This window comes from Rhinoderma darwinii, chromosome 3, assembly GCF_050947455.1.
Source record: "Rhinoderma darwinii isolate aRhiDar2 chromosome 3, aRhiDar2.hap1, whole genome shotgun sequence".
NCBI lineage: Eukaryota > Metazoa > Chordata > Amphibia > Anura > Rhinodermatidae > Rhinoderma > Rhinoderma darwinii.
In genome coordinates, this window is record NC_134689.1 from 293,950,568 (window position 1) to 293,973,221 (window position 22,654).

A 22,654-nucleotide genomic window follows, 5' to 3' on the forward strand; every position below is an offset into this window, starting at 1 on the left:
TACGAGATGACGTCACACGCACAGAGCGGCCGGGGGACGCGTAGTGCTGAGTGACTTCCGGGTATGGGCTGCACATGTTGGAGCAGTGGAGCTGTCAGTGACTGTGTGACATAGTGACGGGTGAGCGGCAGATAACTCCTACCTGTGTTATCTATGCAGTGTCAGCCTAGGGAAGCTCAGGTTTTCTCCGTTTTTGCATGGACTACTACTAGACATTGTAAACGTTCTGATAAGTCATTTACAGCTGCGACATACTGCTCGCTCATAATCACATCCTCCATGTTTAATACTAATAGAGCAGTGATCGCCAACCAGGGTACAATGAGTGGAGCTACAGGGGGATGTGTACAGGGTACAATGAGTGGAGCTACAGGGGGATGTGTACAGGGTACAATGAGTGGAGCTACAGGGGGATGTGTACAGGGTACAATGAGTGGAGCTACAGGGGGATGTGCAAGATGTGTACAGGATACAATGAGTGGAGCTACAGGGGGATGTGCAGGATGTGTACAGGGTACAATGAGTGGAGCTACAGGGGGATGTGTACAGGGTACAATGAGTGGAGCTACAGGGGGATGTGCAAGATGTGTACAGGATACAATGAGTGGAGGTACAGGGGGATGTGCAGGATGTGTACAGTGTACAATGAGTGGAGCTACAGGGGGATGTGCAGGATGTGTACAGTGTACAATGAGTGGAGCTACAGGGGGATGTGCAGGATGTGTACAGGGTACAATGAGTGGAGCTACAGGGGGATCTGCAGGATGTGTACAGTGTACAATGAGTGGAGCTACAGGGGGATGTGCAGGATGTGTACAATGAGTGGAGCTACAGGGGGATCTGCAGGATGTGTACAGTGTACAATGAGTGGAGCTACAGGGGGATGTGCAGGATGTGTACAGGATACAATGAGTGGAGCTACAGGGAGATGTGCAGGATGTGTACAGGGTACAATGAGTGGAGCTACAGGGGGATCTGCAGGATGTGTACAGTGTACAATGAGTGGAGCTACAGGGGGATGTGCAGGATGTGTACAAGGTACAATGAGTGGAGCTACAGGGGGATGTGTGCTGGGTACAATGAGTGGAGCTACAGGGGGATGTGTGCTGGGTACAATGAGTGGAGCTACAGGGGGATGTGTGCTGGGTACAATGAGTGGAGCTACAGGGGGATGTGTGCTGGGTACAATGAGTGGAGCTACAGGGGGATGTGTGCTGCGTACAATGAGTGGAGCTACAGGGGGATGTGTGCTGTGTACAATGAGTGGAGCTACAGGGGGATGTGTGCTGGGTACAATGAGTGGAGCTACAGGGGGATGTGTGCTGGGTACAATGAGTGGAGCATTCACCTCTCATCTTATAGTGGTGCTGATGGCAGTGGAGTAAAGTGGAGCTCTGCCTCTGACTAGTATTTTTTCTATTGTCCACAATTGTGAAATCTATCATCTATGCAATATATCATGATCTCTGTTCTTGTCAGACCTCTGTATACACTATATTAGGTCCATAGTAAAATGATGGCTGAGACCAATCACTGCAATCCTCAATGGCGTTGTGTCCATAAAGCTGTAATGTAATGCAGCATCGAATGGATAACACAACCTTGTAACATCATGATGAACGGAACATCGCTGAGGCTCAATGGGAACGGACCAGGATTTTACATTATATTATATTTTTTATTTTTATTATACTCTTAATTAGTACGTTTTTTCCTATTAATGGAATTTCTCTGATTCCCAGACAATGGCCAAAAGGAGGAGTCAATAAAAAGTGTAACTCCAAAGCTTGCGGGCAGGTTCCCCCTCAGGGTGTGTTCACACGCAGAGTCAACGACTGTAAATGACGCAGCTGTTTTCAGAGGAAATAGCCTCAGACTGTGAGCCGTCTTTGAAGCTGAAAATGCTTTTTCCAGGCATTTTTTTTGAGCCGTTTTGAAGCTGTTTTTCTATTGACACAATGAAAAACCGCTCCAAAAATTGCTGCAGAAGTGATATGCCCCTTCTATTTACGCAGTTTTTTATTCCGTCCCGTTTTTTTTTAACAGCGGTGTAAAAAAAGGCCCCGTTTAAACGAAAGGTTGTTTTTCCCATTAAATTCAATGGGCAGATGTTTGTAGGCGTTCAGCTACCGTGTGTTTTATGTTTTAAAAACATTTTTTTACTAAAAATATATTTTTACATTTTTGTGTTATTTTATTAACTGTGCCTTCAGGTGAGACGCCATGGGGCTGGTAAACTTGGAGAAGATCATTGCACTGCAAAAGAAGGCTGCTACCATCCGCAATATCTGCATATTGGCTCATGTCGATCATGGTAAGTGACTTCTAAAAACAACATGCCCCCTTTCAGTGTAGTTTAGAAGGGTCTCCGAGACCCAACTGTCTTTAGATTACCTGGTCATCACTTTCTCTCAACCCTGGGTCTTTTGGTTTTCGTGTATTCTATGGCCCTGTTCACACTGTTTTTTTTGGCGCTGTATTTGACGCGGAAACAGCGTCTCAATCCGCTCCAAAAGAGTCCGATAACTCCTCCAATTGATTTCAATAGAAAGTGGAAGCGTCATGCCCTTTCTTCATGTGTTTCCGTTTCTGACCTCCCATTGACATCAATGGGAGGCAGAGAAGGCGATTTTCACAACGTTTTTTTTTTGCCCGCCAAAAAAAGACGCGATGAACGTGGCAAAGAACGCAGCAAGTGTTTTGCCGGCGGGTCAAAATCTGCCTCAATATTCCTGAAGGAATTTTGAGGCAGATTTTTCCGCCTGCAATAAAATCTCTGTGTGAACAGGGCCTAATGTCTGTGCTTTTGTCTATGATTTTTGTATGAGCGCTAAACACTAGAAGTCTGGGTTCACATCTGTCAGCTTTGTTGCATTCCACCCAATGCATTGTGGATTGTTTTGGGGAGTTTTCCCCAACTTTAATAGGAAAACTGCCCCATGGAAAGTTACGTGTATAAAACACAATCCCAGTATTTACAGCAGCACTGCAATTGTCCACAAAAAAAACCACGTATTAAAGTTTACCGTCAGTTATATGGAAAACCTAGTAGTTTATGCTTATAGTGCAGGATTTTGCAAAATAATAGTTTTTCTGTATAACTTGTTCAGTGGATTCTGCTTCTACACAGCAAGGACCAGCTAATGGATTTATTTTGGAAAACTTTTTTCCACCATAACCAGAAGATTATGTTCCTCCCACCAGGCAGGGAGAGGAAGCGATATTGTCAAAAGGGTCCTCCGTCATCACCGCTGTGGTTCCTAAACACTTCCCATTTACAATAATAAGACTCACAGTTGATCTTGGAATATCTAGAAGGGAAGAAATTGCACAAACTGACTTGTTGCAATAGTGGCATCCTATTAGGCCCTGTTCACACGGCAGAATTTTTGAGGCGGAGTTCGCCGCAAGATTTTGCCTCTTATTCATTTCAATGGGAGTTGGACGCTTTTTTTTTTCAGATTCCACCCAAACCTCCAATTGAAGACAATTGGAGGAGGAATCTACCTGCCGACAGCAGGAATAATTCTGCCGTGGATTTTGCGTCGGGACCTGCCACGTAAAATCCACCGTGTGACCTGACTATTACAGTACCACGCTGGAATACAGTGAGCTCTTTAGAATGACCCATTCTTTCACAAATGTTTGTAAAGGCGACTGCATGGCGAGGGGCTGTATTTTATACCCGTGGCAATGGGACTGAATGAAAGGAGTGAATTCAATGGTTACGTGGTCTGTTGAAATATGCCTGAAATGCGTTGGGTTATGTTACTTCATAAAGAATTACAATTATTAAGCTTATTTATATTTTTTTAGGTAAAACGACTTTAGCGGACTGTCTCATATCCAGCAATGGGATAATCTCTCATAGATTAGCAGGAAAGGTATCAATATTCCCCTTTTAGTATTTTTATTTAGCAAATTTTATTTGCACTGCCTGTTGTAACTTCTGAATATCATTGCAGTTACGTTATATGGATAGTCGAGAAGATGAGCAAATACGAGGAATCACCATGAAATCCAGCGCCATATCCCTGCAGTACAAAGATGGTACTGGTTCCTTTCCTGTATATAATGAGCATTTCTGTCTATGGAACTGTGTATTGTAACTGGTGCCTGGGATTGTCCCTGCTTTGTAACGCACTGTACAGCTAAGGCCCCATTCAGATCATGGTTTTTCCCTATATTTAGAAGAGCACACTAAATGTTTTTATAGGGCTCCATTAGCCAGACGGAGGCCAGATGATTGTCCTTTTTGGCTTTTATCAAGCTGGTATACGTCAGTACCCCTTTTTTTTTTCTTAAAAGTATGGAATAGCGTAATAAAGAACGCTATTCCGTACAACAGGATCCCGCAAAATAATGTATACTATGCGGTATATGTTTCATTTTAACATGGTAGCCTATGGGTGACATATGCCTCTCTATGGCATATGTCTCAGGCATCTGTTTAACTTATACGTTATGGGTTTTTCAATAACTTTTCGTGATGTTAAACGGATACCATTATACTCTATGCATGATGGATACGTTAAATCGATGCCTAACAGTGGCATCCGTCACCCATGGATTAAAATTGTTATCTGTTTAAAGGGGTTTTCCCACGAGGGACGTTTATGACATATCCACAGGATATGTCAGATAGATGCCACCTAAACCCCGTTCTAGCTTTGTCTGCTATCGCTGACTCCCGGCCATTTCCTGACTTTATGGTCGGGAGTTACAAAAACAGCGTAGCCCGCTGAGCTACGCTGTTTCCGTAACTCCTATAGTAGTGAACGGCAGTTACGGAAGCAGGGTACATGCAAGCTACTCTGTTTCCGTAACTACCATTCAGTTCTATGGGGCTTACGAAAACAGCATAGCTCAGTAAACGACGCGGTTTTCACCTTCATGGTCGGAAATCAGCCGACATACACAGAGGTACAATGGGGTTTAGGGGCCCCGTCCTAGAGATGTCCCAGAAGTGGGACCCACATCTATCTGATATTTATGACATATACTGTGGCTATGTCATAAATGTCCCTTGTGGGAAAACCCCTTTAATGTATATGTCATGAACAGGACATCAGAACGTCGCTCATATCGGCTGCACAGAAAGGTGAAATGTTCTGCCTCGTTTTACAATTCAATATTCCCTCTGCTAGAATACAAGGAATACAGAATGTCTATATTTATCCAGAAAACAATGCACTTCTCCGTGCAGGCAACAATGGTGTTGTGATCCAGCATAAATTATATTTTATGGGGGGGTTATTGACCCAAACCCAGGCAGAAACGGCATATCCAATTTTTTGAATACACCCTTCAGGACTGTAAAGTGACAAAAACATTTGACCTTGCGTCAAAACTGGGACTTAAAAAAAAAAGTGACCGTGCTGCCGTGATGAACCAATGATTTTTATTTTCTGAACACTGCTGGAGGAATGACACGTTCACTCTGGTTGCTATAGGAAACGACGCCGGTCTTTTTGTGACCGTTTTGATACACGAGGACCGTTCTGTCATTAAACCGCTGCATGTTGCGTTTTGGTGTCCCACGACACAAGAATCCTGTGACCGGGCAGATCGATCTGTGGATATCCGCATGGAGGTGCAATAAAAACAACCAATCTAGAGACCATTCTTGTCATCACTTATTAGATTTTATATTGTTTGATGAAGTCTATAACTTTTAGCCACTATTTTTATCATCTATGTTCATATTTTTCAGCCCGGCTGTTGAAAATGTATTGTTTTAAAAATTCATGTATTTTCAGGGAATGAGGAGTATCTTGTCAACCTCATAGACTCTCCGGGGCATGTCGATTTCTCCTCGGAGGTCTCCACAGCTGTCCGTCTCTGTGATGGAGCCATTATTGTGGTAGATGCTGTAGAAGGTGTTTGTCCTCAGGTAATTTCTTACCCATTGTACATTTGGATCACTGACAAGTATATGTCATAGGACCACAGGGTTTTCTTTATAAAGGTGGAAGGAGCTTATCACTACCTAAAAAGTGTTGATACAGCTATATAAGGGTTGTACGGGATTAGAAAAACATGGCTGCTTTCTTCCTGATAATCCACATAATAGTAATGCACGGCACACACACGAGTATTTCAAGGATTCATTTCTTTAATATAATATGTGCAAGTATTACGATACATATCCAATGATCCATAAGTATGTATCACTTTTCTGTTTAATCCGTATAATGTTTTACCAACAGTCCATATGGCCGTTCACCTTTAGTCCATATTATTTTTCAGCAGAGTTGGGTGTGGAGATGTTTGTTATCAATGGTAACGTGCAAATTTGATGAAACATGTTGTTATGAAGCATAGGAATATGTTCAAATAGGATGATAAATATGGGAATCTGTTTTATGGCCTAGATATGTTTACCGTAAAGGAAAGTGCCTAGGAAATGAATGTAAATGTGTGAAAGTGGTTTGTTTGTTTTTAAATAAAAATGTGTATTAATGTGTGATAAAAAAAACTTTGTAAATACATTTTATTAATTATTTTAACTTTTTAAGATACAGCTGCTCTGTATTTTCTATACAGAGCACCTGTATCTAGCACTATTCACTGAATCCGTCAGTCCTGCGGACCTCACGGGTTTAGTGTCGGTGGGTCCTGCGTGTCTCTGACATGCAGGATCCACCTGTAAACTATCACATGTATGTAATGAACTTAGATGTGATGGATAACGCGTGAACCCTGCGACGCGCAGGACCCGCCGACACTGAACCCGTCAAGTCCGCGGGACTGACCGGATTCAGTGAATAGCGCTAGAATCAACTTCTCTGTATAGAAAATACAGAGCAGCTGTATTTTAATAAAATTTAATTGTAATTACAAAAAACAACAGCATTTACATAGCCTTTAACCCCTTCAGGACCAAGCTCATTTTGGCCTTCAGGACCAGACCCATTTTTTCAAATCTGACATATTTCACTTTATGTGGTAATAACTCCGGAACGCTTTTACCTATCCAAGCGATTCTGAGATTGTTTTCTCGTGACACATTGGACTTTATGATAGTGGAAACATGTGGTCGATAAATTCAATATTTACCAGTGAAAAACACCAAAATTTGGTGAAAAATTGCAAAAATTAGCATTTTTCTAAATGTAAATGTATCTGCTTGTAAGACAGGCAGTTATACCACACAAAATTGTTGCTAATTAACATCCCCCATATGTCTATTGGCATCGTTTTTTGAACGTCCTTTTATTTTTCTATGACGTCACAAGGCTTAGAACTTTAGCAGCAATTTCTCACATTTTCAAGAAAATTTCAAAAGGCTATTTTTACAGGGGCCAGTTCAGTTGTGAAGTGGCTTTTAGGGCCTTATATATTAGAAACCGCCAAAAAGTCACCCCATTTTAAAATCTTCACCCCTCAAAGTATTCAAAACAGCATTTAGAAAGTTTCTTAACCCTTTAAACGTTTCACAGGAATTAAAGCAAAGTAGAGGTGAAATTTTCAAATTTCATTTTTTTTTGCAGAAATTCATTTTTATTCTATTTTTTTTGTAACACAAGTTTTTACCAGAGAAACGCAACTCAATATTTATTGCCCATATTCTGCAGTTTTTATAAATATCCCACATGTGGCCCTAGTGTGGTAATGGACTGAACCACCGGCCTCCGAAGCAAAGGAGCACCTAGTGGATTTTGGGCCTCCTTTTTATTAGAAAATATTTTAGGCACCATGTCAGGTTTCAAGGGCTCTTTCGGTGCCAAAACAGTGGAAATCCACCAAAAGTGACCCCATTTTGGAAACTACACCCCTTGAGGAAATTATCTAGGGGTATAGTGAGCATTTTGACCCCGCAGGTTTTTTGCAGAAATTATTGGAAGTAGGCCGTGAAAATAAAAATCGTCATTCTTTCAAAGATAATGTAGGTTTAGCTAATTTTTTCTAATTTCCACGAGGACTAAAGGAGAAAAAGCACCACAACATTTGTAAAGCAATTTCTCCCGAGTAAAACAATACCCCACATGTGGTTATAAACGGATGTTTGGACACACGGCGGAGCTTAGAAGGGAAAGAGCGCCATTTGGCTTTTGGAGCTCAAATTTAGCAGGAATGGTTTGCGGAGGCCATGTCGCATTTGCAAAGCCCCTGAGGTACCAAAACAGTGAAAACGCCAAAAAAGTTACTCCATTGAGAAAACTACACCCCTTGAGTAATCCATCTAGGGGTGTAGTGAGCATTTTGCCCCCACAGGTGTTTCATAGATTTTATTAGAATTGGGCAGTGAAAATAAAAAAAATCCTTTTTTCTTCAATAAGACGTAGCTTTAGCTCCAAATTTTTAATTTTCTCAACAAATAAAGGAAAAAAAGAACCCCAACGCTTGTAAAGCAACTTCTCTGGAGTACGGCAATACCCCACACGTGGTCGTAAAATGCTGTTTGGGCACACGGCAGGGGCTCAGAAGGGAAGGAGCGCCATTTGCTTTTGGTGTACAGATTTTGCTGCATTTGGTTTCTGGTCGCTATGTTGCATTTGCAAAGTCCCTGTGGGACCAAAACAGTGGATCCCCCCCAGAAGTGACCCCATTTTGGAAACAACACCCTCAAGGTATTCACCTAGGGGTGTAGTGAGCATGTTAACCCCACAGGTGTTTTGCAGAAATTCGTGTGCACACGATGTGGGAGAATGAAAATGGGAATTTTTCCTTCGATATGCCAATATGTGGTGCCCAGCTTGTGCCACCATAACAAGACAGCTCTCAATTATTATGCGGTGTTTCCCTGTTTTAGAATCACCCTACATGTGGCCCTAATCTTTTGCCTGGACATTCGACAGGGCTCAGGAGTGAAAGAGTACCATGTAAAATTGAGGCCTAATTTGGCGACTTATAAAGTATTGGTTCACAATTGCAGAGGCTTTGATGTGAAATAATAAAAGAAACCCCTGAGAAGTGACCCCATTTTGGAAACTGCACCCCTCAAGGCATTTATTAAGAGGTGTAGTGAGCATTTTCACCCCACGTGTCTTTTCCATAAGTGATTGCGCTGCGGAAGGTACAAATTAAAATGTTTCCCTAGATATGCCAATTCAGTGTCAAATATGTCGTGACCAGCTTGTGCCACTTTTTTTTTTATATACACCGTTCACCGTACGTTATAAACAACATGTTACCTTTATTCTGCGGATCAGTACGATTCCGGCGATACCAAATTTATAGAACTTTTTTATAACTTTTTGCACAATAAAATTACTTTTGGAAAGAGAATGTATTTTTTCTGTCGCCAAGTTGTGAGAGCCATAACTTTTACATTTTTTCATCGATGGAGCTGTGTGAGGGCTTGTTTTTTGCGAGACGAGGTATAGATTTTATCGGTACCATTTTTGGATACATGCGAGTTTTTGATCACTTTTTATTTCAATTTTTGGAAGACAGTGACCAAAAAAACAGTAATTATGGCAGTGTTTTTGAGGTTTTTTTTTTATGGCGTTCACTGCACTGGATAAATAACATAATATTTTTATAGTTCAGGTCGTTACGGTCGCTGCGATACCAAATATGTATGGCTTTATTATTTTTTTCAATAATAAATGACTTGATAAGGGAAAAAGGGCGATTTTGTTTTGTGTTATTATTTGAAACTTTTATTGTATATTTTCCAACTTTTATTTTTACTTTTTTTACACTTTTTTTTACACTTTTCTTTAGTCCCACTAGGGGACTTGAATGTCCAACTGTTTGTTTGATGTTCTAATACATTGCACTACCTATGTAGTGCAATGTATTGGAACTGTCAGTTGTTCACTGACAGCAAGCCGATCAGTCTCCGCCTCTGGGCGGGGCCTAATCAGCTTACGTAATGGCAGACAGGAGTCCATTGTTAGGGCTCCTGTTGCCATGGTAGCAGTCGCCAGCCGTGCCATCGCATGGCAAGGCTGCCGATTTTCTACAAACCTCTAGGATGCAGCGATCACAATGGATCGCTGCATCGAAGGGGTTAATGCCAGGAATCGGAGCTAGCTCCGGTTCCTGGCGATAGATCGGGGTGTCCGCTGTAACATACAGCGGACACCCACTGCTGATGACGCCGGCTCAGCTTCTGAGCCGGAAGCTGAGCCGGCGCCATCTTGCCGATGGTACCGGAAGCCTCCTGGGCCTCGCCGACGACGGGGCATAGGAGGATTTCGTTACAGGCTGATCGGGAGGTAAGCATTAGCCCTCCGATCGCCTTTGCCGCCACCGGCAACCCAGCGATCACGTTGCTGGGGTGCCGGTGGCTATAAACTCCTCACATGCTGCGATCTCTATTGAACGCAGCATGTGAGGGGTTAATCGGTCGGATCGGAGGCTAGCTCCGGTCCTGGCCGATACCTTAGGGTGCCAGCTGTAACATACAGCTGTCACCCGGCGGTGATGTCGCTGGCTCAGCTCCTGAGCCAGCTTCATCTCCATCACGTACAGTAACGTCAATATGCGGTAAGACACCGATTTTAATTACGTTTATATACGTGATCCAGCGGGAAGGGGTTAACTAGTACGGGCAGATGTTATTAAAAAAAGGGAAAAATATCTAAGCAGACATTTTTATAACCTAAGAAGATTCTACTTTTCCATGTTTTGGGTGCTAAAATAGTTAGTAGATTTTAAAAGGTCCATACATATTCCATCCCCAGAGGCTTGTGTTTGCGACATCCGTCGCATTGGGGATACGCAGATGTCACATACACGAGCATCAGGTTTTCCAGTCTTTGATCTACAAATGCAATCTGACTCTCCAGACCATGTAATCAGGAACTGGCCAGGTGTCGGCGTAAGCACAAAAAGCTAGAACACGGTTTAGGAGGCCCCGTTTTAGAGATAGGTGCAGGTCCCAGAGGTGGGACCCGCATCTATCTGACATTTACAGTATATGCTCATGGGAAAACCCCTTTAACAGAAAAGTGTTATATAATGATGAATTTGAGTATCATTGTATATGTATCCTAATACTTGCACTTATTATAAGTAAAGCTGTAAAGGGTAAAGCTTGTGTGTGCCGTGCATTACTATTATGTGGCTTTCGTTTTGACATGTAACTGGAGCAACCTTGGCTTTATGCTTAGGACTTTTGGTGGTTTACCTAACCATTGGTTATTGATATCTGAATGCTACATGCTTTCTTCCTAAAACAGCACCACACCTGTCCATGGGTTGTGTGTGGTATTGCAGCTCTGCACCATTTATTTCCACTGAGCTTAGCTGCAATCCCACACACAACCCATGGACAGGTGTGGTGCTGTTTTTGGAAAACCGCAACCATGTTATTCTATTCCTGGATCACCCCTTTAAATGTCACTTTATATGTGTATTGGCGTGTTTGTTTATTTGCATGTGTGTGTTATACCCAAATACAGTAAAATTCCCCTACAATATCCCTGTGGTCCATCATTTTAGGGCCAGTTCCACAGAGTTTTTTGACGCGGAAACTGCGTCGGAAAATGCGACAAAAAACGGCCAAAAATGCCTCCCATTGATTTCAATGGCAGGCGGAGGCGTTTTTTTCCCCGCGAGCGGAAAAACCTTCTTGCGGGAAAAAGAAGGAACATGCACTATCTTCGGGCGTTTACGCATCTGACCTCTCATTGACATCAATGGGAGGCAGAGAAAGCGTATTTCGCTGAGTTTTATGCCCGCAGCGCTCAATGGCCGTGGGCGAAAAACGCGGCGAAAATCTGCGTGCAGGCAGAGGAAAAATCTCCTTCAAAAAACTCAGCCTTATAGTGTCCAGTGCCTTTTGCATGTTATTTTTTTGCCGGCAAAGCCTCTACAGTGCGTTTTACATGAGTATATTTGTAGACGTGTAACACGGTTCCGCGATACGGCCATATTATGGATTATATTGGATCTATAATACGGATCTGCTGTCTTCTGAGGAGTAAACTTTAAATTGAAAGGACAGACCTTATGTAATATGTATGCAATACAGATTACATGCGGATGCCTCCATATTGTGAACAGCCTCCATAGACTTCAATGGGCGTTATCAATTTGCAAAACAGGCGGAAGTATCGCATGCTTCATTTTTAAAACGTGCGTATTTTATATGTCTATGTGAATAGTTCGCCAGATTAGCAATGGCTCTGTATGACACACCGAAATATTGTAAGTAAATGTTAGAATGATCAGAGGCATTACTCTGTTGCCTCATATGCAAAGTTTCTAAAACTTTGAGGGAAATTCATCAATACTGTTCAAGGCAAAAGTGGAGTAGTTGCCCATAGCACGCGGAGGCACTAGCACACGCACGGGCACAGGCAGGGGTGGGATTCAAATTTTTAACAACTTGTACCCTGTTTTGCGGACAATATACCCATTGGGGGGGGGGGTCGCAGTGTATTGCTCCATAGAAAATGATTCTAATAATAAAATAAAACAATTACAATATTCCAAATACGCACTATATTAAAGATAATGTAGGTGACAGCAGTGCTTTTTACTTGGTCTAAAGTAAAAACACCCCCAGTTGTGCTTTAAGAAACTAATTAGCATAAAGCTAAAATCGCTAATAACGTGGTAAAAATAGCTCGTTTTTCTAAATAAAAAGCACTGCTGTTACCTACATTATAGCGCAGATCTCCTTATGTAGGACATAGGGCACTTATAATGTGGTGACAGAGCCTCTTTAAACTCACCCATTACGTATAGACCTATATGCGCACATTCAATATACTAAGCGTGCTCAGCCCATTTAGTTAGGCTGTGGACTGTGAGAAGGGTGGAGGGCAGTGCGGCGTGCGCAGTAAGCCGCGACAACTCTCCTGGCTAATGCACAGATACGGTGCCAGGAGCAAGCTCAGTACACATATATACAGCACCAGAACAAAGCTCGATACATATATACAGTGCCAGAATAAAACTCAGTGCATATATACAGCACCAGAACCAAGCTCAGTACATATACTAGTCCATCTCAATGAATTAGAATATCATCAAAAAGTTAATTTATTTCAGTAACTCAATTCAAAAAGTGAAACTCATATATTATATAGATTCATTACACACGGAGTGATCTATTTCCAGCATTTTTTTTCTTTTAATGTTGATGATTATGGTAACAGTTAATGAAAACCCAAAATGTAGTGTCTCAGAAAATTAGAATATTAAATAAGCCCAATTTCAAAAATGATTTTTAATACCGAAATGTTGTCCTACTGAAAAGTATGTACAGTATATGCCCTCAATACTTGGTCCGGGCTCCTTCTGCATGAATTACGGCATCAATGCGGCGTGGCATGGAGGTGATCAGCCTGTGGCACTTCTGAGGTGTTATTGAAGCCCAGGTTCCTTTGATAGCGTCCTTCAGCTCGTCTGCATTGTTGCGTCTGGTGTCTCATCTTCCTCTTGACAATATGCCATAGATTCTCTATGGGGTTTAGGTCAGGCGAGTTTGCTGGCCAAGTATTGAGGGCATATACTGTACATACTTTTCAGTAGGACAACATTTCGGTATTAAAAATCATTTTTGAAATTGGGCTTATTTAATATTCTAATTTTCTGAGACACTACATTTTGGGTTTTCATTAACTGTTACCATAATCATCAACATTAAAAGAAAAAAAATGCTGGAAAAAGATCACTCCGTGTGTAATGAATCTATATAATATGAGTTTCACTTTTTGAACTGAGTTACTGAAATAAATTAACTTTTTGATGATATTCTAATTCATTGAGATGGACCAGTATACAGCACCAGAACAAAGCCGAGTACATAAATACATCACCAGAACAAAGCTCAGTACATATATGCTCACCAGAACCAAGCTCAGTACATAAATACAGCCCCAGAACCAAGCTCAGTACATATATACAACACCAGAACCAAGCTCAGTACATATAAAGTCCACCATAACCAAGCTCATCATATACATATAGCACCAGAACCAAGCTAAGTACATATATACAGTACCAAAACCAAGCTCAGCATATAAATACGGCACCAGAACTAAGCTCAGTACATATATACAGCACAACAACAAAACTCAGTACATAAATACAGCACTAGAACCAAGCTCAGTACATATATACTGCACCAGAACAAAGCTCAGTACATATATACAGCATCAGAACAAAGCCCTGTACATATATACTCGCCAGAACAAAGCTTTGCACACTTATACTCACCAGAACCAAGCTCAGTACTGTATTTATGTACTGAGCTTGGTTTTGGTATTGCATTCATGTACTGAGCTTTGTTCTGTGTGTGTGTGTGTGTGTGTGTGTGTGTGTGTGTGTGTGTGTGTGTGTGTGTGTGTGTGTATATATGTGTGTGTATATATATATATCACAAAAATTTGAACAGCACATTCCAACTAAATGATATAAAATGTGTATGCAGGTGCAAGAACACCTGTGACTGCAAATAGACAGCAGAAAAAGAATGGCGACAGCACACTGCGACACTAATGCCACCTAAACCACTAAATATAAATAAATATGCATTACTTCTAAATCTACTTATAATTGGGAGGTTCTTAGTGCACATTTTGATCAAAAAGTGTTTGCCCAACCGCCACGAAAGGGTGACCTCTGTAAGTAGATTTGGCAGTAACTAATATCTAGTAGTTTAGGTGGCATTAGTGTCGCAGTGTGCTGTCGCCATTCTTTTTCTGCTAAATATTTATATATATATATATATATATATATATATATATATATATATATATATATATATATATATATATATATATATATATATTCCAAGAAGATGAAAATGAAAAAATGGCTTGACAAAGATCCCATAGAGACGGATCAAAACGTTGCCTGCCTGGGGTGAATAAAAGCACCACCTTTTCTCACCAATTTTCTAGGAGTGCTGCCCCTTTATTTTTTTGGATTTCAGGAGTCCTGCACCCACTGCTGTCGCTGTGCTGCTTTACTTTTTTTTTCTTTTATATATATAATTGTACTGCGCTTGGTTCTGGTGAGTGTGTATGAACTGAGCTTTGTTCTGGTTCTGTATATATGTACTGAGCTTTGTTCTGGTGCTGTATATATGTACTGAGCTTTGTTCTGGTGCTATATATATGTACTAAGCTTGGTTCTAGTGTATATATGTACTGAACATGGTTCTGGTGCTGTATTTATGTAATGAGCTTGGTTCTGGAGCTGTATATATGAACTGAGTTTGGTTCTGGTATTGTATATATGTTATGAGCTTCTCTTTGGTGGTTTTTATATGTATTGATCTTGGTTGTTATGATGTATATAACTCCAGAACCAAGTTCAGTACGTAAATACAGCAGAAGCACAAATGCAGCTCAATACAGAGATCATTTGTAAATTCAGTTTAACCCCTGTCATATAAGTTTGTACGGCATAAAACTACAGCTCCCAGTATAGCCAGAATGATGGTAAGGATATACTGGGAGGAGTTGTTTCCCCAAAAAAAGAACGATAGTACTGATCAGTCACAGGGAGAATAACCATTTACCTTTAGTGACTCACCGGTTACGACTTCTCAGATTGGAGTCGTTCTTTTTCTCTTTTTTTTGGTCCTCTATAATGACTTCTTTCGGGCACAACCCATTTCTGCATTTTGCCGCTCAGATGTCTTCAGCTTCTCACTATTTCAACATTTCCACACCTATAAACGGAGATAAAATTCTCATGGTGCTGCACTCTCTGCTCCTAAATATAATAGTATCACACACTGTGCCCCTGAATGTAATCGTACCATACACTGTGCCCCTGAATATAATAGTACTATACACTGTGCTCCTGAACATAATAGTACTAGACACTGTGCTCCTGAATATAATAGTACTATACACTGTGCTCCTGAATATAATAGTACTATACACTGTTCTCCTGAATATAATAGTACTATACACTGTGCTCCTGAATATAATAGTACTATACACTGTGTCCATAAATAAAATTGTGTCAAACACTGTAAAGTAATGCACCACACACAGCGCCTTTTACACCTGCCGATATTCGGCCGATGCAGCGAGCGCCGATTAACGATACTTCGTTGATAGGCGCTCATCTGCTCCTGTTACACTGAGCTATGGATGGGGACGAGTATTATACACTGTGCCCCTGACTATAATAGTACCATACACTGTTCTCCTGAATATAATAGTACTATACACTGTACTCCTGAATATAATAGTACTATACACTATGCTGAATATAATCGTACCATACACTATACTCCTGAATATAATAGTACTATACACTGTGCTCCTGAATATAATAGTACTATACACTGTACTCCTGAATATAATAGTACTATACACTGCGCTCCTGAATATAATAGTACTATACACTGTGCTCCTGAATATAATAGTACTATACACTGCGCTCCTGAATATAATAGTACTATACACTGTGCTTCTGAATATAATAGTACTATACACTGCGCTCCTGAATATAATAGTACTATACACTGCGCTCCTGAATATAATACTATACACTGTACTCCTGAATATAATAGTACTATACACTGTGCCCCTGAATATAATAGTACTATACAATGTGCTCCTGAATATAATAGTACTATACACTGTGCTCCTGAATATAATAGTACTATACACTGTGCTCCTGAATATAATAGTACTATACACTTTGCTCCTGAATATAATAGTACTATACACTGTACTCCTGAATATAATAGTACTATACACTGCGCTCCTGAATATAATAGTACTATACACTGTGCTTCTGAATATAATAGTACTATACACTGCGCTCCTGAATATAATAGTACTATACACTGCGCTCCTGAATATAATAGTACTATACACTGCGCTCCTGAATATAATAGTACTATACACTGCGCTCCTGAATATAATAGTACTATACACTGTGCTCCTGAATATAATAGTACTATACACTGTGCTCCTGAATATAATAGTACTATACACTGTGCTCTTGAATATAATAGTACTATACACTGTGCTCTTGAATATAATAGTACTATACACTGTGCTCCTGAATATAATAGTACTATACACTGCGCTCCTGAATATAATAGTACTATACACTGCGCTCCTGAATATAATAGTACTATACACTGTGCCCTGAATATAATAGTACTATACACTGTGCCCTGAATATAATAGTACTATACACTGTGCTCCTGAATATAATAATACTATACACTGTTCTCCTGAATATAATAGTACTATACACTGTTCTCCTGAATATAATAGTACTATACACTGCGCTCCTGAATATAATAGTACTATACACTGTGCTTCTGAATATAATAGTACTATACACTGCACTCCTGAATATAATAGTACTATACACTGTTCTCCTGAATATAATAGTACTATACACTGTTCTCCTGAATATAATAGTACTATACACTGTGCTCCTGAATATAATAGTACTATACACTGTGCTCCTGAATATAATAGTACTATACACTGTGCTCCTGAATATAATAGTACTATACACTGCGCTCCTGAATATAATAGTACTATACACTGTACTCCTGAATATAATAGTACTATACGCTGTACTCCTGAATATAATAGTACTATACACTGTGCTCCTGAATATAATAGTACTATACACTGTTCTCCTGAATATAATAGCACTATACGCTGTACTCCTGAATATAATAGCACTATACACTGCACTCCTGAATATAATAGCACTATACACTGCACTCCTGAATATAATAGTACTATACACTGTGCTCCTGAATATAATAGTACTATACACTGTGTCCATAAATAAAATTGTGTCAAACACTGTAAAGTAATGCACCACACACAGGGCCTTTTACACCTGCCGATATTCGGCCGATGCAGCGAGCGCCGATTAACGATACTTCGTTGATAGGCGCTCATCTGCTCCTGTTACACTGAGCTATGGATGGGGACGAGCAGTCGTTACTCCGATCGCTCGTCCCCATACATTACCATCATGTCCTCAGCGCGTTTCCCTGTTTGCACACCAAAACGTGCTGCGGACAACGATAATATTTAACATTTTTAAGACGATACAACCCGCAGATGATCGAGCATTTTCTCGTTCATCTGCTGATCGCTGCCCTGTTATCGGCAACGTGCGCTCTAAGAACGCTGATCTGGCCGATAGTTGCCCTGTGTAAAACCCCCTATAGTGTCTCTCATAGAGCCCCCTGTAGATAGTGCTCCCTATAGTGTCTGCTGTAGATAGTAGCATTTTCTGTAGTTAGTGCCCCTATATAGTCATCCCCTAAAGTTATTGTCCCTATATAGTCCTCCCCTGTAGTTATTGTCCCCTATAGTTAAGGCCCCTAACACAGCCCACAATAAAATGAAAAAAACATGACATTCTTATCTGTCCTGTTGCCGCGCCATCTTCCAGCTCACCAGTCCTCCAGCGGAACGACACAATGACGCCTTTGCGCCGACTGCATCATCACTAAAGCACACACACACACTCTCACTCTCTATATTGACACATACTGTATATAAATACTATATGCAGGAAAGCATGTCCGTGTTTGTCTCAATGTTTCGATTATACAGCTCCGCTTCTCATTCTGCAGACACAAGCCGTATTACGACAGGCCTGGCTGGAGAACATACGACCCGTTCTAGTGATCAATAAGATTGATCGATTAATAGTGGAGTTGAAGCTTTCCTCACAAGAAGCATATACACATCTGCAGAAAATACTGGAGCAGGTAACTGCTTTATACTAGTGCGCCATTTGTCGGCGGGTTCTGAAATAATGTTTCCTTGACCGTCTGTTGCCATCTTCCAGGTGAACGCTGTGACTGGGGGCCTCTTCACCTCCAAGGTCCTAGAAGAGAGAGCTGAGAAAGAAACGACATCTGAGACCACGGATGGTGAACAGGTCTACGATTGGAGTGCAGGATTGGAAGAGACAGATGATTCACATCTGTATTTCTCCCCAGATCAGGGCAATGTGGTGTTTGCTAGCGCCATAGATGGCTGGGGGTTTACGTAAGTAATTTTAAATATTTTTTTTTTTTTTATTAAAAAGTATGTACTTTTAATTAATTTGTTTTTTTTATTAATGTGGAAGTCTGCCCCTTTTCATTTGTCCGTTAAGGACCCCCGTTCTGAGGAGAGACACACTACAAAAGTCGTTGCAGGGGGATAGGACACGGTATACACTTTCCTCAGCCATTACAGTTAATGGTAGGAGATCTTGGCAGTGGATCCCTCCACGATCAGGACCTTCCAGATGGCTGGGCATTGTCCTAAACGGACAGCCCTTGTCAAATAGGTTTTTTATCTACCTTCTACTACTACTTTGCTGTGATATAAAACTAGTGTTTATATCATATTCTTATTTATGCTGGGCGGGTAAACTTCCCATCTGACCTGGCCCTGACAGTCACACACAAAGTGCACCTATAGATTTATGTTGAGAATTGCATAGCAGAAAGTTCCTACAACAGGATTCCCCAACCTGATAGGTGGCTTTTATCTGGTATTGGGGCTAATGCATGCGGTGGAGCCATCCTGGCTCCAATGGTCTCTTGTAGGGGAATGCTTCTCGAGGAGAATACCTCTGCACATACCGGGTCTGATGGAGCATGTCACAATCTTATTTTTAATTTGTATTTTTTCCGTGTCTGGTTCGTACAGAATCACACCGAAAAAAACCTGTGTGTGCATACGGAGGTACAGTAGAGGACTCATGCATCTCTCCAGGAGCCCTGATAAAGCTCCTTACAAAACGGAGCCGCAATGTGCACGAGCACTTAAAAGGAAAAAGGTCCATTCGCTTTTACCAAGTCATATGGCTCTCACTAGTGTTCACTGCCAGTTAACACTAGAGCACAATACTACTTAGGGCTGCCACTAGCTGGGGTACCACATGCTGGGTGCCTGAGAGCCACATGTGGCCCCTAAACCACTGGTTGGAGAATGCTGCGCTAAAATATACTCCTAATCCAATTTATTGGGCGTAATCTGATAATAAGCCTGCAGGGCTGTGGGGAATTAATTCCAATATACCACCCATAGCATACAAATCTGAATCCAGGCTGCTGTGTGCCAAGGTGGTGCTGAGGTGCGTATCTGATATTACTATATGAAATGTGTTGTTCTATCTTTAAAAATACATAGGTGCGGAGCTTAAAGCAGTGAAGTATCATGGATGTTTTAGTTTAACCCGTTAGTGACCGCTAATACGCCTTTTCACGTCGGTCACTAACGGGCTTTATTCTGATACAATAGACTTTTTACGTCGCGGCATCGGAATAAGTAAACAGAGCAGGGAGCTGTTAAATCTCCCTGCTCTCAGCTGCAAGAGGTAGCTCAGGGCTGGGGCGTCCCTGCTCTGCCGGGTGAGATCGATATAAGTACTGATCTCACCCGTTTAACCCTTCAGATGCTCAATAGCGTGCACCGCATCTGAGTGGTTTTGGAGAGAGGGAGGGCGTTCCCTCTCATCTCACTGACACCCTGCGATAAGATTGCCAAGTGTCTGCGTCTCCGATGGCAGCCGGGGGCCTAATAAAGGCCCCCAGGTCTGCCTGTAGTGAATGCCAGCTAGGTCATGCCGGAGGCATGACCTAGCAGATGCCTGTCCGTTTTAAACAGACAGGCAGTAATACACTGCAATACAAAAGTATTGCAGTGTATTGTAATAGCGATCGGAGAATCACATATTAAAGTCCCCTAGTGGGACTAGTAAAAAAAAAAAAAGGAAAAACCCACTTTTTCCCCTTACAAAATGCTTTACTATTAAAAAAACAAAATATAGTAAAAAAGTTACGCATATTTGGTATCGCCGCGTCCGTAACAACCCCGACTATAAATCTATTGCATTATTTAACCCGCACGGTGAACGCCGTAAAAAATTAAATAAAAAACTATGGAAAAATTGCTGTTTTCTGTGAATCCTGACTTAAAAAAATGTGATAAAAAGTTGCATCTACTCCGAAATGGTACCAATAAAAACTACAAGTCTTCTCGCAAAAAAAAAGCCCTCCTACAACTGCATCGGCGGAACAATAAAAACATTACGGCTCTTCAAATATGGAGACGCAAAAACAAATCATTTTGAAAAAAAAAACATTTTTACTGTGTAAAAGTAGTAAAACATAAAAAAAGATACAAATTTGGTATCGTTGCAATCGTAACAACCCGCTGAATAAAGTTATTGTGTTATTTATATCACACGGTAAACGGCGTAGATTAAGGACGCAAAAAAAGAGTGGCGAAATTTCAGATTTTTTTCTATTTCCCCCCAAAAAAAGTTAATAAAAGTTAATCAATAAATAATATGTACCTCAAAATGGTGCTATTAAAAAATACAAGTTATCCCGCAAAAAACAAGACCTTATACAGCTATGTCGACGCAAAAATAAAAAGGTTATAGCTTTTGGAATGCGACGATGGAAAAACGTAAATAATGGCTTGGTCATTAAGGTTTAAAATAGCCTGGTTATTAAGGGGTTAAAAGGGTTTATCATTATTATTATTTTTTATTTTTTTATGATGCCAGTCAGAAACGTTATAAAAGTCACATCTGTAGGTATCCAGCAGGTTGATGACTATGAATTCGAAAACTGGTTCCTGTTTTCATTGGAGAGGAAAAGCGCTGTTGCTCTCCATTAAAACAAATGCTCTGTAACCTCTACACTGGGAGCTTGTTCTTCAATCACTAGTAGACTCTGGATCTGTCTTTTATAACATGTCAATAAAACCTGTAAGTGCATTTTCGTGTTGTCTATGTGCTTTAGTCCGTTTCTCTGGTAATAATCAGAATTGAACACTAGATGGAGCTGTGGCTCTGCACTGTGCCATTATAAGTTCATTCTAGGTGATTTTATATTTCCGGGTTCTATGTTGTTTTTTTATGGATGTCTATGGCTTTATATATGATGTGTATATTACTATAAAAAACACGGGTGTGCTTCTGCTATCACATCATTTTTCTATTTGTAATGAAAAGCGGTAGTATTTTAGTAAGAGGCTTGGTTTTTCATACAATAACTGAGTCTTTATTCTGTTTATTCTAAACTATGAGCTTATTCTTAGACTCATTAGACCATGTGAAATATTGTAGTTTGTGTTGGATTGTAAAGAGCAGAATTTATAACTGAGATTTCTACTGTGTGTAAAACTTTTACCTACTTCAGATCCGTTCTGAAAATGTTCTATATTTACGTTACGAGTCTGATCTGTGCTGCCCACCTCCGGCGTTCAGCTTCGTTCACATCGACGGAACCCTTAAACAATGGTGACAAATGGAAACCAATTGCACCCGATCCGTCACCATTGAAATCAATGGTGTTGCAAACGGAGACCTATGGTTTCCATTTGCTTCTGTTTGGAGTCCGTTAATGGGTTCCCCTGACGGAGAGATTCAACGAAACCATGAACGGAGTCCCAACGCAGGACATCCTGGGCCTCAATGCAAATTCTGTAACAGGGCCCCCCCCCCCCCCCCCGCTACAATGTGCCATTTATAATACTGGTGTCGTCTTATGTGGTGGAGGGGCCATATGACTGCTGCTTCTTCACCCCCTGTAGCTACGTTCTTGCTGCCAACAATTCTATGAATGGTGAAGCTTTAGGCTCTGTTCAAACAGGCATCATAGCTTTCATTTTCACAAGATCCATGATGGATCGGTTATAATTCATCATGACCCATATTTATTTTAACCCCGTTGACAAAAAATGTATCCATCTGGTAGCTGTTTTTTTTTCCTACTGGATAGGTT

At 40.9% G+C, this 22,654-nt stretch overlaps 1 protein-coding gene across 3 annotated transcripts in view; it reads left to right on the plus strand.

The window, feature by feature from the left end:
• Positions 1-22,654, plus strand: part of EFL1 (elongation factor like GTPase 1) — a 312,225-nt gene that overhangs the window by 16,273 nt on the left and 273,298 nt on the right. For 2 of the 3 annotated variants that reach the window (XM_075858078.1, XM_075858081.1), the window contains exons 1-7: positions 15-120; positions 2,214-2,314; positions 3,817-3,884; positions 3,966-4,050; positions 5,760-5,893; positions 18,494-18,631; positions 18,712-18,914. In XM_075858078.1, the coding sequence (XP_075714193.1) occupies positions 2,224-2,314; positions 3,817-3,884; positions 3,966-4,050; positions 5,760-5,893; positions 18,494-18,631; positions 18,712-18,914 (719 nt within the window). In that variant the 5' untranslated portion in view covers positions 15-120; positions 2,214-2,223. Of the gene's footprint in view, positions 1-14; positions 121-2,213; positions 2,315-3,816; positions 3,885-3,965; positions 4,051-5,759; positions 5,894-18,493; positions 18,632-18,711; positions 18,915-22,654 lie in introns of those variants that run through there. The other variant, XM_075858080.1, reaches the window with a different exon arrangement.